At 54.6% G+C, this 15108-nt stretch overlaps 1 protein-coding gene across 1 annotated transcript in view; it reads right to left on the bottom strand.

Annotated features, from left to right (window-relative positions):
• Positions 1-346: 346 nt before the first annotated feature.
• The window catches only part of PTTG1IP (pituitary tumor-transforming 1 interacting protein), a 17532-nt gene continuing 2770 nt past the window's right edge, over positions 347-15108 (bottom strand). Inside the window, exons 2-6 of the mRNA XM_010834882.1 lie at positions 10035-10087; positions 8027-8135; positions 4533-4704; positions 3812-3858; positions 347-2045 (exon numbers count right to left, since the gene is read on the bottom strand). Of these exons, the coding sequence (XP_010833184.1) occupies positions 1999-2045; positions 3812-3858; positions 4533-4704; positions 8027-8135; positions 10035-10087 (428 nt within the window). The 3' untranslated portion in view covers positions 347-1998. The remainder of the gene's footprint in view (positions 2046-3811; positions 3859-4532; positions 4705-8026; positions 8136-10034; positions 10088-15108) is intronic.

The following is a 15108-nucleotide window of genomic DNA, read 5'->3' as shown; positions in this document are numbered from 1 at the left end:
AGCAGAGACATATGGCTTGTGCTCAAAAAAACCCCAACTAAGCAGCAGCTCACAAGATGGAGGGGCCCCGGGGAGGGGGAGGGAGTGGGGGACAAGGCCAGGTGTCTGCGCTGGCCACATGTCTGAAGCAGGGGAGCTGCAGCAGGAATGAACGCATCGCAAGGCAGGGCCTGGGGACCACTCACCTCGTGGTGTGGAGGCTCCCTACCGGCCGGCGTTAGGAGCACGCTGCGCACTCGTGCCAGTGGGTCCTGAAGCCCGTCTTATACTCCAGCAGCCCTGCTGCCCTTGCTCCCCAAGCACTCACGTCCACAGCCCCCAGAAATGAAACACAAGGACACAAGGCATAGTCAACAAAAGCATGTATTAATCAGCTGATTGGAAACTGGTTAAAGATTAAGGCACTCAGACTCGTGGTTTCCTTGAGGTTACAATCTCTGGCTGCTCTTGGTGCTGCTTCAGAAGAATGTGAGACTGCGGAGCTGCTCCCAGGAGGGCTCTGTGCTGTGTGGGAGGGTGTCACCAGCAACCCCGCTCTAACAACCCGTTTTATCTACAACCCGGCTCTGCTTTCAGCTCAGCAGCCTCAAGTCAGGAAAGAGTGATTTTACATCCATACTATCAAGTTAATACAAAGTTCATTAAAGTCTACTACAAAGTTTATGAACAAACAGCATAAAGTAAAAATTTGCAGACTGTTATATTTAGGAATGTTTCATAATACTTTCATTGCTATCAAATGCCCAAGAAATCAGAGAAATAAGACAAAAGGACTTTGTTAAAGGTTGTTTCTGGTCTGTGAAATGTGAGGGTGGAACTGAGGTCAAACACAGATCCATGTGGTTAACCAGGCACATGTGGCCGTGTGACAATGCCCTCTGACCCCTGGATCCGCATGGACGCCCCTACCTATTGTGCACGTTCACCTTCCTTCCCAAAGCTCAATGTTTTTCTCGTTTAAAACAATCTGGCAACTAGGACTATTTTCAGATTTTTTTTAAGAAAGGCTGTTCACAGTGACTTCACCATCTGCTGTCCCTGCCAGGAAGTGCAAGGGCTACTGACTGCAGGCTCGCATCTTGATCTGGAAAAAAGGAACCCCAAGGGCGGCACCACCGCACCCAGCGCCCGTGAGAAGCCGCCTCTGTGGGAGATTCCCAGGACAGGCCGAGACAGACGACAGGCAGGGAGCTAGGGTCGGTGGACAAGCGGAACAGCCGCCAGTGCCTATGTGTGGAGATCCCATCGGCAGCCCCTCCTCTCGAGGGAGGGCCTGTGGTCACCTGCAAGCCCTGAGTGACCACCAGAGACAGCAGGGAGGGTCTGACTCAGGAGACCCCGAGGCTGACGCTCAGTGGGGCTGAAGAGAAGGCAGGCAGAGCCTCAGGAGGCCCTCCCACCCCCAGGACACAATAGCACCTGACTGACGACTGCCCATCGAAGGTTTTATAATTCAGATGAACACTAGAATATCTTGATGTACTGGTAAAGACACAAACTTGAAAAATCACCCCATAAGCAGTCTGAACTCTGACAATAAAGCTTTTTGGGAGAATCTTTTGGGTGGGAGAATAAAACCCAATAATAAAAAAAGGTTTACAGCTCAATGCTATTTGGTGTGGGTCAGGTCAGACTGCATCCTGGGCCCCGAGATGCAGGGGAAACGATAGGGGTTGGGGAGGTCCCAGGACGGACTGCACCGCTCTGCTTCCTGCACGTGGACCTCGCGGGCCTGGATGCAGGGCCGTCTGCACTGGCTCACAGACAAGCGGAGGCCTGAGGTGTGCCGCTTCCTCCCCAAGTGGACAACAGAACAACAGAGAAGCCCTGACAGCCTTCGTGTCTCAAGTGATTAAATACAGAAACGAGAGAAGAGGAAACAGAAGCTCCCAGGCCTCAGCCCGAGGCAGCTTCCTTCCCTAGGGCAGGAGGCGCACGGGCGGCGGGTCCCTGCTGACTACAGGCCTGGAGACTGCTCGCCGCGCCACCAAGTGCGTCTCAGTTGTTTTCGAATCTGGCATATGGGTTTTCTTCTTTAAACAAACCTGAAAACAAAACAAGCCTGATTAGAAATACACTCGGCCACAGGCAACAGGAGCCAGAAAACGGCACGTGAGGCTGTGTGTGAAGGTTTCCACAGAAGCCCGTATGAAGGTTTACTGAAGCCCCAAGGAAGACAGGTGTGCAAGGAGCTCAGACACTACCCTTCTGAGAAAGTCACACCACTGGCGACTTTAAAACCAAAGTGAAATTTACTGGAAACAATACTTCTAAGAAAAATAGGTCCTAAGCACAAAAGACTTGTTTGCTGATCCAGAAAGAAATAAGAAAGCCACTGTGTCATCCCTCTGTGGCTGGCTAAATTATATATAAGAAAACAAAAGCGCCATACTTGAGATGCTCTATATAAATCCTGATTAACTTTTAGAATTAAGATCACAGGCAGAAGGTGACTTATCAGTTCAAAAGTGAAGGAGCTAAACACTCGAAGACCAGGAGTTGCCTGTATGAGAAGCATCCTCTCCTTCTCTTTAAACAGCTGGAGCCACTGCAAACCCTCCTCCCCGCAGGGCTTGAGGCGTGGGGGATAATGGGGCCAGGTGCGGGTAGAGGGAGGGTGCTGTGTGTCAGGGGAAGACGGTGAGCTCAGCTGGGGAGAAACGCACGGCTGGTTTGGGGTAGGGAACTGTCATGTGCCAAGTACAAGCAGTACTGTTAAGGTCCTGCTGGAAAAAATACCCAAACCAGCTCCTGGTGCTACTTCTAGTTTAGAGGGAAAAACAGACGGAAGCTGCCTTGTGAGAAGGAACCCAAAGGGGAGGGGGTTTCATCTGTGCTGTGTCTTGTGTGTCAATCAGGCTCAGCCCTGACCCCGCCCCAAATTCTTCCCGAGATCGAGGCTTTCCTTCCACAGTCCAGGCCATTCAGAGGGCTTCACACAAATGCGCACAAGTTAATTCCGTCAGTGCAATTACAGGGCAACTGATCAGCTCCTTGAAAGGAATACAGGGAATCTCTGACTGCTCCAGAAAAGGCCTTGTGCAGGTTGGGCACAGGTCCAAGTGTGTGTGTGTGCTCGCATACACACGCATGCGAGCACACACCCACCTGTCTCTGTCTCTTATTTACATTAATTTTAATCAGATATCAAAAAGCTGAGTGTGTGTGTGCGTGTGTGTATGAGAGCACACACCCACCTTATTTACATTAATTTTAATCAGGGGTGTGTGTGCGTGCGCGCGCACACCCACCTGTCTCTTATTTCCATTAATTTTAATCAAATGTCAAAAAGCTCCTTTCTACAATTTCCAATTTCGTAGGAAACCAAGCGCAGAAAACACCAATGACCTTGGTGGTTTGCAAATCAGCACAGAACCAACTAAACACAGGAGCAGGTTCAATGCTCCTAACACCAAAGAAAACAGTCCCTCCATGGAAAACCTCGCCAAGCAAACACTGGAACAGAACAGGACACAGCTCCCAGGACAAGGCCTGAGTGTGGCCACTGCCGAGAGGGTGGGAAGTCAGGCCAGGAACAACTCCAGCATGAGGGTGGGGGACAAAGGGCCCCGCAGCTCAGGAGCTCCCCGACTGGAAGGCAAATCAGAGCAAAGGGGAAGGGAGGCAGCACTTCACAGGCACACAGGTGCCGGGAAGGCCAACGGATGCACAAACACTCGGGGGAACCAGTGGTCAACCGTGTGCTCCTGGAGAGCCACCCCACGTACAGCAGAGACTGCCCGGCACTGAACGTGACCGGGAAGGCCGGGCCAGCCCCTGCCAACAGAAATGGGGAGCCCATTGCTCTTACCATATTTTTTTCTGATTTCATCATGTCTCAACTTCATCTCCACTCTCCTAAAACAGAGAAATCTGGTTTAGCACCAAACTACAGCGTAATTCTAACAGCTGTGCCTCTCACATCCTCTGGCCTGGAGCCAGACCGGGCAGGACAGCTTGGCTGTGGCCATCCCAACCAGGATGGGCAGGTGTTAAGCACGCACTCAAAGCTGCTTTGATGGCACATCATTCAACTCTTCCTTTCGATAAAACCAATTCCAGTGCCCCTTACTGTGATTTTAGAAAATGTTCTTTTCACATAAAAACAAATCAGCAAAGATCTTCTCCTTGGTTCTGAAGACAGTGGGGAGTACATGGGTCCTGGCCCCCAGCAGCCGCAGGCTGGCAGGTCAGCACCCCCAATCCTGGCCGTACTGCACACACTCGCCAAAGGGCTCCAGGACCAGGGACACATAGTCACCAGAGCACTGGCCACACAAGAGGCCCAGTTAGGCCTCAGACGGACAGGAGACCTAGTTAAATGCCTTCCTCCCGCTGAGCCTCTGCTGGCTCAGGACTGGACCACCCGCTAGAGGCCATGCCAGCCCAGCCCCCACACTCAGCTTCCCACCCTCCACACCACCCTGAGAAAACCCTGTGGGCACTCCACGTGGTCTTGCTCTTCAGACGTGGAGGAAGCTTGGGCAGCAGGAGCACCCCACCCTGCTGCCCCCAATCAGGCTGAGCCTCACCGCTCCTCCTGCCGGACCCGGCGCTCCTCGCGCTCCCGGATGGCCTTCTCCTCGCTCTTGTCTGGCCGTCGGCTCCGGCTCCTCCTGCAGCAGCAGCAGCAGCAGATGGCAACCCCCAGGAGGAGGGAGCCCCCGATCACCGACATGGCAATGATCAAGGCCTCGAAGTTCACTGCAAGTTCAAAGGCGCAGAGTTAGGGCCTGACCGCTTCTGGCAGCACCCCTCCCTGTGGGGTCTCCAGAACCGGGGACGGCCCTCCTCGTGGGGTCTCCAGAACCGGGGATGCCCCTCCTCCTGGGGTCTCCAGAACCGGGGATGCCCCTCCTCCTGGGGTCTCCAGACCGAGGATGTCCCTCCCCAAAGGGTCTTCAGAATTGGGGACGGTCGTCCTCGTGGGGTCTCCAGAACCAGGAGCGCCCCTCCTTGTGGGGTCTCCAGAACCAGGGACGCCCCTCCTCATGGGGTCTCTAGAACTGGGGACACCCCTCCTAGTGAGGTCTGCAGAACTAGGAGCGCCCCTCCTCATGGGGTCTCCAGAACCAGGGACGCCCCTCCTTGTGGGGTCTCCAGAACCGGGGATGTCCCTCCCCAAAGGGTTTCCAGAACTAGGGACGCTCCTCCCCCATGGGGTCTCCAGAACTAGGGACACCCCTCCCCCACAGGGTCTCCAGAACTAGGGACGCCCCTCCCCCATGGGGGTCTCCAGAACTAGGGACGCCCCTCCCCCATGAGGTCTCCGAACTAGGGACGCCCCTCCCCCACGGGGTCTCCAGAACCAGGGGTGTGGTGGCAATGCCCCACCTTCCTCCAGCCTGTTTCTGTGACTGAGTCACCAGTTTCCATCAACTTCAAGCAACAGGTAAGTTTCCTCACCACCTGATGCTGGAGAGATGTTTCCAACCTGAGGAAAGCTGACAAAACCAGGTAGACCGGCCCTGCTCTGACGACCTGAGTCAAAGGCCAGCAGGAGGCATGTCCGCCTGTGCAGGCCAAGGGCCCGCCAGAGCCACGGCCCAGGTCAAGGGACACCCGGGGGCTGCAAAGCGGCACTGCCGCCATCAGCTGACTGTGGTTTCCTGCCCAGACCTAACACAGTTAGGACAAATTCCAATTCTTCCCAGCTTCTCTTGAGGATTTACAAATTAAAACCAGCCACTCAGTACTTTTCCACTTCATTCTCACACCAGAGCCTCTCAGAGGACAGCCTGGCACCGTCCAGTCAGCCCGGCCCCGCCCTGTACTCCTGGATGGTGGTGGGACCCTCCCATGACAGCTTGCAGCACTGGGCTTGCCTCACAGAGCTGATCACCTTCGACCCTGCCAGTTTCTTGGCTGGGGGTGGGGGAGGCAGATGCCCACCGCCCTGGTGCCCCCACCCCAGAGCCACCTCAGGCTGCCAGCGTGACAACACTGGCCATGAATCTTGTGGTTTTTTCTCCCCTGACCTATCCCGGAAGTGCCAGAAACACAAGAAATAGAAGTAACACAAGACCCTCGCAAGCAGAGGATGTAACTTTTGGATCAGAGAACTCCCAAACAATCAACTTTAGAAACCAGTCAGACTGAGAAGACCGTGGCTCTAAGACACACCTGCCCCCACCGGAGCCTTTCTTGTCAGCAGCTAGACCCAGTTATAAAGCAGAAACAGAAACCTCACCATGATGGGGAACAGGACGTATTAGACCTGAGCAAAGAGAGACCTGGTCCTGGACAAAGGGCCAAACGATAGAGACTTCGCTGTTCTCCAATTGAATGTATACACTTAAGGTTGTCACAGTCACAAGCCCACACGATTATGCCTAGAACTGAATAAGATGCCCCTACAGTCACCTCCAAGAACAGAAAGCACCTGCGGTGCAGGCCTGTGTGAGAGCGAGGCGTGCTGTGACCAGGTGAACCTGGAGTGTCTCCAGGGGCCCCCGCAAGGCTCCCCCAGACGAGATCCCAGCTCCCTGCCTGCCTGAGGATGAGCCCAAATCCAAACTGTGGGCACTCCACCCTCCTGTTACCACAAAGACTGCCCCCCAGCACCCCTCACCCAGTGCGAGCCTGCGTGGAGTGCAGAGCCCCCTCCCCAAACTGCCCAGGGCCAGATGTCCTGTGTCAGCCACACTCACAGCCCCAGGGCGGGAACCTCACGTCACAGAAAAGGACCGACCAAGGCCCCACCCTGCCTGAAGCAGCGTCCACTGGGGCGGCCACTTCTGAGAAACGTGTGGCCGACAGGCTAAACTGCTGGTGTGAGCCAGCAGTCCGCTCCTAAGGGCATGCCCAGAGCGGTGGGCAGCTGCGTTCAGCCCACACAGGAGCACATGGCAGCCCACATACAGCCCGATGTCCACCAGCGCGCCACAACAGCCGCCCGTGGGGTCCCAGGGGACAGGCAAGCACTGGATGTGGTCTGTGTCTTGCTGAGTGGCATTACCTGCAGGCTCCTGTGACAACCCACTGAGTACACAAGTGTGTGTATGTCACACACGTGCATGCATGTGTGTTTGTCCTCTAGAGTACGAGTGTTTGCACACGCGTACGTGCATATGTGTGTGTGCCCTCTAGAATACGAGTGTCTGTACACACACACGTATGTGCACACACATGCATGTACTCTAGAGCTCAGGCCTGGAGGGGTGAGGGCATAGTGTGCACTGTGTTAGGAGTCACGCTTCCAACTGTTGAAAGCACTTTAACGGTTCAAGCCCGAGATGCCCACGGTTCCCTGGAGCCAGAGCCGTCCCTGCAGAACAGGTGGGAGGGAAGGTCCCGGGGAGACAGACACCAGGACGACACATACGCTGGCAAGGCCCAAGGAGCCTTTCCGGAGTGAGGGTGGCCAGGAGGGCAGCCAGCTGTGTGGACGTCAACAGGCACGTCTCCACATGTACGTGCACACACACACACTCACACAGACACAAACTTCTGGGTCCCCGAGGTTTCAGCAGGTGAAATCAGAAGTGAGTTGTTCAGTTGAAGGCTGACAGATTCTGGGACAGAAATTGTTTAGAAAAAAGGTAACACAGAGAATAAATTGCAGATGAACCGAAAATGCAAACACACAAACGGACCATCACAACTCCCTGTGAGAGCACCAGCTCCTACAATCTGCAGCCAGGCGGGCCTCTGGAAGGCCCCAAACCTGAGCCACTAAGCAAAGGATTAATAAGCCCAACTCATAAAAATGAGTTCCAGGTGGCAGCATGTACCACCCACCAACTGATATGGCCACTAGAAACCAGCCTGGGTCTCACCGAGTGCACGTCTCCCTAGGAGAAGCACCGCCACCCGGACAGGAGCTGACACCACCTGCATGGCCCTGGGATGTGGGGAGACGCCTGCAGAACAGAGGCCATGGCCGTCAAACCCGGGCCACCCCTTTCTCAGACACCAGCACTCTCACTGGCCATCCCCACTTCTGGCGTCTTCCCTTCATTGAGCACAACCAGAATGTTCAAAACGACACTGGTTTTGCAAGAAACCAAAGAAAGTGGTGACTTACCCCAGCACACGCCCCAGCGTGCGGAGCTTAGCCGGCAGAGGGAGCTGGGCGGCAGGACTTTGGTCACTGGGTAGTCCAAGCACATCTTGTTCGCATTGCACCAAAGGCACTGGAAGAGGACGTCAGACGTCAGACGGGCCAGGGTCTGCCCTGTGCGGCCCCCACCACTGCTGTTCCCTCCTCGGCCCCCTCCCCAACACAGCAGCTCAACTCCACCCACCCACCAAGGCCCTCCTCACTCAAACCTCCTCCACCAGGCACCCCCACGCCTCGTGGCTTCCTGCAGCACTGGCAGGAAGGCAGGCACTCTGTGCTTCCCCACGTCCCTCACTGGAGGGTCCACATCCCCTGCAGGAGGGACCAAGCCAGGCAGTTGTGTGGTGTCCACCTAAGGTTATTACCCTGCAAAGACCCTAACTTGACCTCTACAACTCCACCGAGTGGTCCATTTTAAAGACAATGCAACTAAAGAGAAAGTGCTGCTAGTGAACCTGAAGCCACGTTGCCCGTGTCCCTGGAACACGTGGTGGGGACCTGGCTGGCACACCAGGCAGGGGCCTAGAGCCGGGCACGTGCTGGCTCAGATGGGAGGTTTGAGCCACCTAACAAGCCCACCCAGGTTGGAACATTGTGGGTATTTTTATGCTCAAAAGTAAAGATTTCACTAAGTTGTTTTTCTTACAGGTTTTAACAGGATAGAAAACAACGTTATTTTTCCATCCCAGGTTAGGGTGAGAGTCTGTTACCAAAAAAATGTCGCAATGAAACCTGGGGTCCCAGGACCACCGAGGCAGTGTACACTCTGGTGCCTCATGTTCAAATTGACAAACAGCAGCAAGGCCCTCTTCGTTTTTGCCATTTGAGGATTCCTTCCATTTCAGTGGTTCTTTCCTGAGTTAAAAATTGGGGGGAAATCCTCCATTTTAAAACCGTCAAGTTTTAAACATCTCATCTTCCATTCTTCCCCTGCAGTTTTACCAAGAGCCCCTGGAGCGCACTGCGCTAAGTTCTCCTCCACGGAAGTTCTGCCACCATCTCTCTCCTGCTTTTAGATAATGAGGTACAAGCACGCGGTGAACCACGCGGGCGCTGGCAGGCTGCAGGGGCCTATGGACCCTTCCAGCAGCTCCTGTGCTTCGAGGAGTCACACACTGAGGGCCTGGCTTTCCTCTGCACTCTTTATTCTTGGTTGCACTGGTCTTCACTGCTGTTCAGACGTTTTCTCTAGTTGCAGCGCGTGGGCTTCTCATTGTGGTGGCTTCTCTTGTCACAGAGCACAGGCTCCAGAGCACAGGCTCAGTCCTTACAGCGGAGGGACTTAGTTGCTCCGAGGCATATGGGATGTTCCCAGATCAGGGATCACACCCATGTCTCCTGCATTGAGCAGGTGGATTCTTCACCACTGAGCCACCAGGGAAGCCCTCCCCTGCCTGAGTTCAGAGCGGGAGTCAGGCCTTCAGAGGAGGTGTGTACCCACTGTCATCTGGGCAAACCTAACCAGAGACGAGAAAGAACACGGGGAGCTCTGTCTCAAGGACCCCTCAGCAGGGGAGCTGACGCTCAGCACTGGGTAAGAATGGGGGGCTGGGAGGACCCCAGGCACGCCGGCCATGTCTCAGGGCCCATGTGTAGAACAGCCCAGCCCCTGTCCCAACAGGCCTGCAAGGTGGAATGACACCCAGGAAGCCCTGGACACAGGTCGACAGTCACAGACTAGGGGCTAAACATGTCCCCCCAACTTTCAAGCACCTGCCCTCACCCAACACCACACCTGCAGGCCCCGGGGCTCATATGCATTCATGGCCGTGAGCCAGGGGCTCAGGTTTGCTCTCAGGGGCTGAAGCAGCACGTTAATAACACTCAGTGGTGTGTGCAGCTCTCCTGACAGTTTAAATCGCCCAAGAAAAGCTGTTACCGACCGCCCTGAACCCCCTACCATGCACACGGCCCCTGGAGTCAGAGCTGGCCAGTGTGCTTCTGCATCATGCGCTGACCACGTACCACTTACCGAGACGTTTTTCAGGCATTCTTCACAGGTTCTGCTTGTGTTCTGAGAGCAACCTGCAGGGAAAGAATGAACATCACTGAGAATCCTGCAGTGTCAACACCAGGAGGCCACAGCGAGTCATGCTCAGAACCTGGAGAGGGACACCCAGCCTTTAAGGTGCACAGCTGAGCCTCTAAGTGGAATCCTGTGGGGACATGCCAGCAGCGGGCGTGGTCCTGACCCCAGGGGTCTCCCGGGAGACGGTCACCTGCTTCTTGCCTGGGCACCAATGACCAGCTCCTCAGCAGACACTCTGGAGCCGAAGACCACAGCAGCTCCAGGCTGGGCTTGAGCCAGGCCTCAGCCCCTGGCTGGTTCCCCAGGCAGGAGGGAGAAGCCGTTTCAACCCCGTGGAGCACCCCGCACACCCCCCGCCTCTTGGGCATCTTCACGAGACAACCACTACAGGAAGGACTCAAAGCTGAGCAGCTAACAGCTCTGGAACTCAAGCCAGTCAGGGGAGAGCTGGTGCACGAACAGACTCTCCAACCCACCATCAAGCAGCTGCTCTTCACCCCAGGCTGCCTGACATGTGCGCACACTCAGAAGAGGCCTGAGTACAACCCTCGGCTACTAGCAAAGGCACAGGAGTCACAGTCAGGTCCCACTTCCCACCCACCAGAACTGAGGATGTGAAACCGTGGTGAGGATCAGGGGCTCTCAGCATGTCAGCAGGTGTGCACAACGGCTCAGCCACTTGAAAACAAACAGATGCTGTCTGGGAGCGCTTAACAGAAGGATTCCTACACGCTGTTTCTCACAAGTCCTTTGATTATCTTCACGAGGAGCAGCACGCTGCTCCCAGGAACTGAAGTCATTGTGTGAGACAGGCTTGAATCTCCTTCAGTAAACATTCTCTTTACGACAAAACTGCTTAGTCTCGATCCCCTTTCTTGAGATATGGATCGTCTCCTGACCTTGTGACCATGATTAATCCCTTGTTCCCTTGGTAACAGCTGCTGTATGTTTGGTTTTCTGATCTTTACCATTGTCGAAAGAGGGATCTTGTGCAACAGCCTATATACACTCACAGAAAGACCACTAAAGCACCTTTGCTCCATCAGAGCTTAGGTCCCCGTGTCGTTTTTGTCTCTCTCTCTCCGCCCTGGCTAATTCTCTGGAGTGTAGAGACCCGCCGTGCTCACTCTCCTGCCCGGGCTTCTCAGACCCCCTCGAGAAGGTGCCCTGTGCCTTCACTCCCTCGAGAGGGCACCTGGTGCCTTAGTGAGTGATGCAAGCTCTGTGTCAAGAGCTTTACTGGTTATCTGCGTAAACCAGGGAATATCAGCCTCTTTCTCTCTTTCACTTTCTTATCGTCAACTCCGGACCACCAGGTTCCAGTCCATTAAAGGACCCCAACAAGATGCTCCTCCGAGACTCAGCAATTCCACTCTCAGTCTTGTGTGTCCCAGACACACCAAGACCCCCGTGCACAGGAGAGCTGACAGCAAACTTTACATATGGTAACAGCTGAGAGTTGAACACGGCCCAGGGGTCCAGGCACCATGCGTGCCCCTCGGCCTCCCTGCAGGTCTGGAGAGCCGCCAGGTGGCTCCTCCTGCCTAGTGGGAGCATGCTCCCCTCCCAGCACCACCTCCTCCTCACGTGCAGTGCCTGGGGGGCAGGGGACAGAGGTGACTGGGGAGTCCTGCAGTGGGACACTCTTCAGCCCCAAAAGAAGCAGGCCTGCATACAGATGACTCTACAGACCACGAGGGCCAGGAGAGGCCCCCACAAAGGCCCACAGCACAGGGTTCAGGACAGGTGAGACTCAACTGCGGGGGGCAGGTCGGACTGGGTGGGGCCCCGACTGCTGGAGATGCCTGTTCTGAGGCTGGAAAGAGGTCAGGGTCGAACAGGTGGAATGCACTCGACAGCACAGGTAGGTTCCTGCATCTCACTGCACAAAGAATGAATGGATCTAAGAGGAGAGGAACACTGAGCTCTTGGTAATGACGTGTGCAGGGAGGCGCGGGGGCGGGGGTGTCTGTAATTTCAGAATGTGACAAACCCCACAGTGGGCAGAGGAGTGCTCACCACCTGGGTCCCACAGCTCCCTGGACTTCCTGAGATTCTCATGATGAAATGTGAGGAAAGGGAGCTTTAGGTCTAAGTCACAATCTCATTCATAACGTTTGCTGACCAGGACCTGTACTAAACTGCTACCTGAGAGGGCTGGGGAGCGCTTCTCTTCAATAGTGTAGCTCTTGTACATCCCATTTTTAAAAATAAAAGCCCATTTCTGTCACAACATACCATTCTAAGGCAATCACTATTAAAGAGCATCCTTCTCAGAGCCTCCAGTAGCGTGCTGTTAGCTTTGTGTTGAAGCTGATTTTAGACTACTTTGACACATTCAGCCCAGGAGGGCAGAGAAAGCTGACAGCCCCCAAACGCCTCTCACAGCAGGGCCGAGAGGGCAGGGTTGCCACAGGTGTTCGGAGCCCCCTTACCCACAGGCCTTGGATGGCAGGAGGGGGAGCCCTGCGGGGCTGCCGTGAGGACGGCTTCACTTGAAAGCTGAATTCTGAGTTCTGTCCACCAAGGGGACTAGGGTAGATGATACTGTCCCCACTACAAGGCACCAGGCTTGTGCACAGGAGAGCTGTAATGGACTCTCGCCTCCTGAATGTTCATGATTTCACACCAGCATGGAATAAACAGAGAAGGACAACCAGCTGAGAGCCTCCATCGCAATGGATGCCAAGACCACCGAGCCATCTGCGGAGGGACAAGAGATTACATACGGTCTCAGAGCACCCCCACCCTGTTCAACTGTACTCAGGAAGACAAAAGGCACCCGAAGAGTGATAAAACGTATTGCCACGACGACCTATGACCACAAGACCACAGGACCAGTGGCAGAAGGTGCCTCCGAGGGTGCAGGAAGGACAGTTATCCAGTGGCTGAACGCTCCCCACATGCACTCGAATCAGATCGGAGGAAACTGACAGGACCGCAAAGAGGCCTCTGAGCCCAAGGACAGGCTGAAGGGCTGCCCCAGGGGAAGGCAGGCTAAGAGATACCACAGCCAACAGCAACACATGCGTGCCCGGGGTCAGCGGCCGGAGGACGCCACTGGGTAACTGGTGATCTGTGTGCACGAGGTGTGTGTTAAATCAAGTGTTCAGCAGCATCCTAATGGTCACCATGCAGACCTGACTGTCACGTGCTGCTGATATCTTCCTTCTTAGGAGATACACCCTGGCGAACTTAGGGCAAATGGCCACATCACAACTTGCTCTCATCGGTTTGGGTAATCCAACTTTCCCGGCGGTCCAATGGATAGGACTTTGCACTTTCACTGCAGTGGCCTGGGTTCAGTCCCTGGTCAGGAAGTACAGTCCCACAAGCCACGTCACACAGCCAAAATAAGCCGTCCCAGGCAGACACAGACAGGAAGGCAGAGCACACATGGCCAAGGCTGCAAGAACAGACAGGGATTCTGGAGTTCACCGCATCATCTTTCCTTCAACTTTCTCTGCAGTTCTGAACTTTTTCTAATAAAGCGCTGGGCAGGGAGGCACGGTGGGGATCTATCTGCATGACGCTCTCATCTGCACATCCACTCTCGATTCCTTCTGAAAAACTGAAGCAAGCCTGCACTTCCTTGTCGTCAATCTTAACAGCAGCCAAGACAGAAACAGTAATAAAGCACAGGAATTCTTCATGGAGAATTTCCAACGCAGAAGCCTGTGTGACAACTGGTCCTGCAGGAACTAGCAAACCCGTCCAGCCCAGCGTCTCCAGGTCACGGGCCAACACAAGTCAACAGAGAGGCCAGGAGCAGCAGGCTAAGGGGACTGCCTCGCCCTGCTGCTCCTAGCATGGCCTGGAACCACCGGGCAGGTTCTCGGTGCAGAAACACCAACGTTACACAGCCCTCACAAAGTCAGCACAAAGCCCTTGAAAACACCAGGGCACAGTAAGAAAGGGAAACATGTTAACTATTTACATCTGATTCAGAGACCAGGCACTCTTGGTCATTCAGGGCATTTTCTCTCATCACAGAAACAGGAAATCTGGAGCCAAAAAGCCCGCCCAAGATCCCAAGCTTGAAGGGGCAATGTCGCTGAGGCCGGGCTCTCCAGCTTGGACTCTGAGCCACTGACTAGAGAACTTTAAGTCTTGTGCTCTCAGGAAAACTAAACTAAAGAAAAAGGGTTCTCAAGACATACCAGCCATGGTACATGTGATTTCTTTCCTACAGTTTCAGGTGAATCCTGCTTAACCATGGAAGAACACACACTACGTGTATGAAGAGGCATGTTTTCTAACAACAAGGAAACAAGTAAGCATATTGCCTGTGGAACACAACAGACCAGAGGGCTGCATTTGGCCATGCCGGCGGCAGTGGAAGGTCCCCAGAATCAGGCACTGTGGCCACGGCGCAGGGCAAAAGGACACGGGGGCAGGGGGTGCTGTGGCTGTCACCTTCCCAGGAGAAGTGCGGCGGCAAGTTCATGTAGACAGAAAGTCCTGGCTGTCTTACCACCTCGGCAGAAAAGGGGGAAGGAGAGTACAGAGCAAGGCAAAGGCTCAGACCCGTGCACACACCCATTGCCCTGTGACCTGCTTGGGAGCCCCCCGTTTTCAGCAACAGGACCGCAGTGCTGCTGGACTGAAAGGGTGCTGAAGGAGCCCCACCTCCACCCCCACAGCTCCTCTGGACCCCTGTTTAGGACAACAGCCTGAGGTCCTTTCAGGGGTGGCCTTCCCTCCAAAGAAAAGATGAAACTCAGCTGGAGTCTGACCCCATACACAATTAAAGTGGGGTCCAAAGCCCATGAAATTTCTTCAATGAATTTCTCTCCAAAGCTCTTCAACACCTTGTGGGTTCCTGATGCCTCCCTTCCACCCAAGCGCACAGCAGAGAAGACATGGCTGGTTCTGGATTGCTGTGATGGTCTTTGAGTTCACACACCTGTGGTGCTTAATATTGTCCGTCAATTGTCTGCACTAAGGGATGCCAAGAGAGCTGGTAAAACACCGTTTCTCTTTTCCTTTTTACGAAGATTTTTTTCTTCTTCTTGGC

Source organism: Bison bison, unplaced genomic scaffold (assembly GCF_000754665.1).
Source record: "Bison bison bison isolate TAMUID 2011002044 unplaced genomic scaffold, Bison_UMD1.0 scf7180017864037, whole genome shotgun sequence".
In the NCBI taxonomy this organism is placed as follows: Eukaryota; Metazoa; Chordata; class Mammalia; order Artiodactyla; family Bovidae; genus Bison; species Bison bison.
The sequence above is the reverse complement of the archived record's forward strand: the minus strand, read 5'-3'. Positions and strand labels throughout refer to the sequence as shown.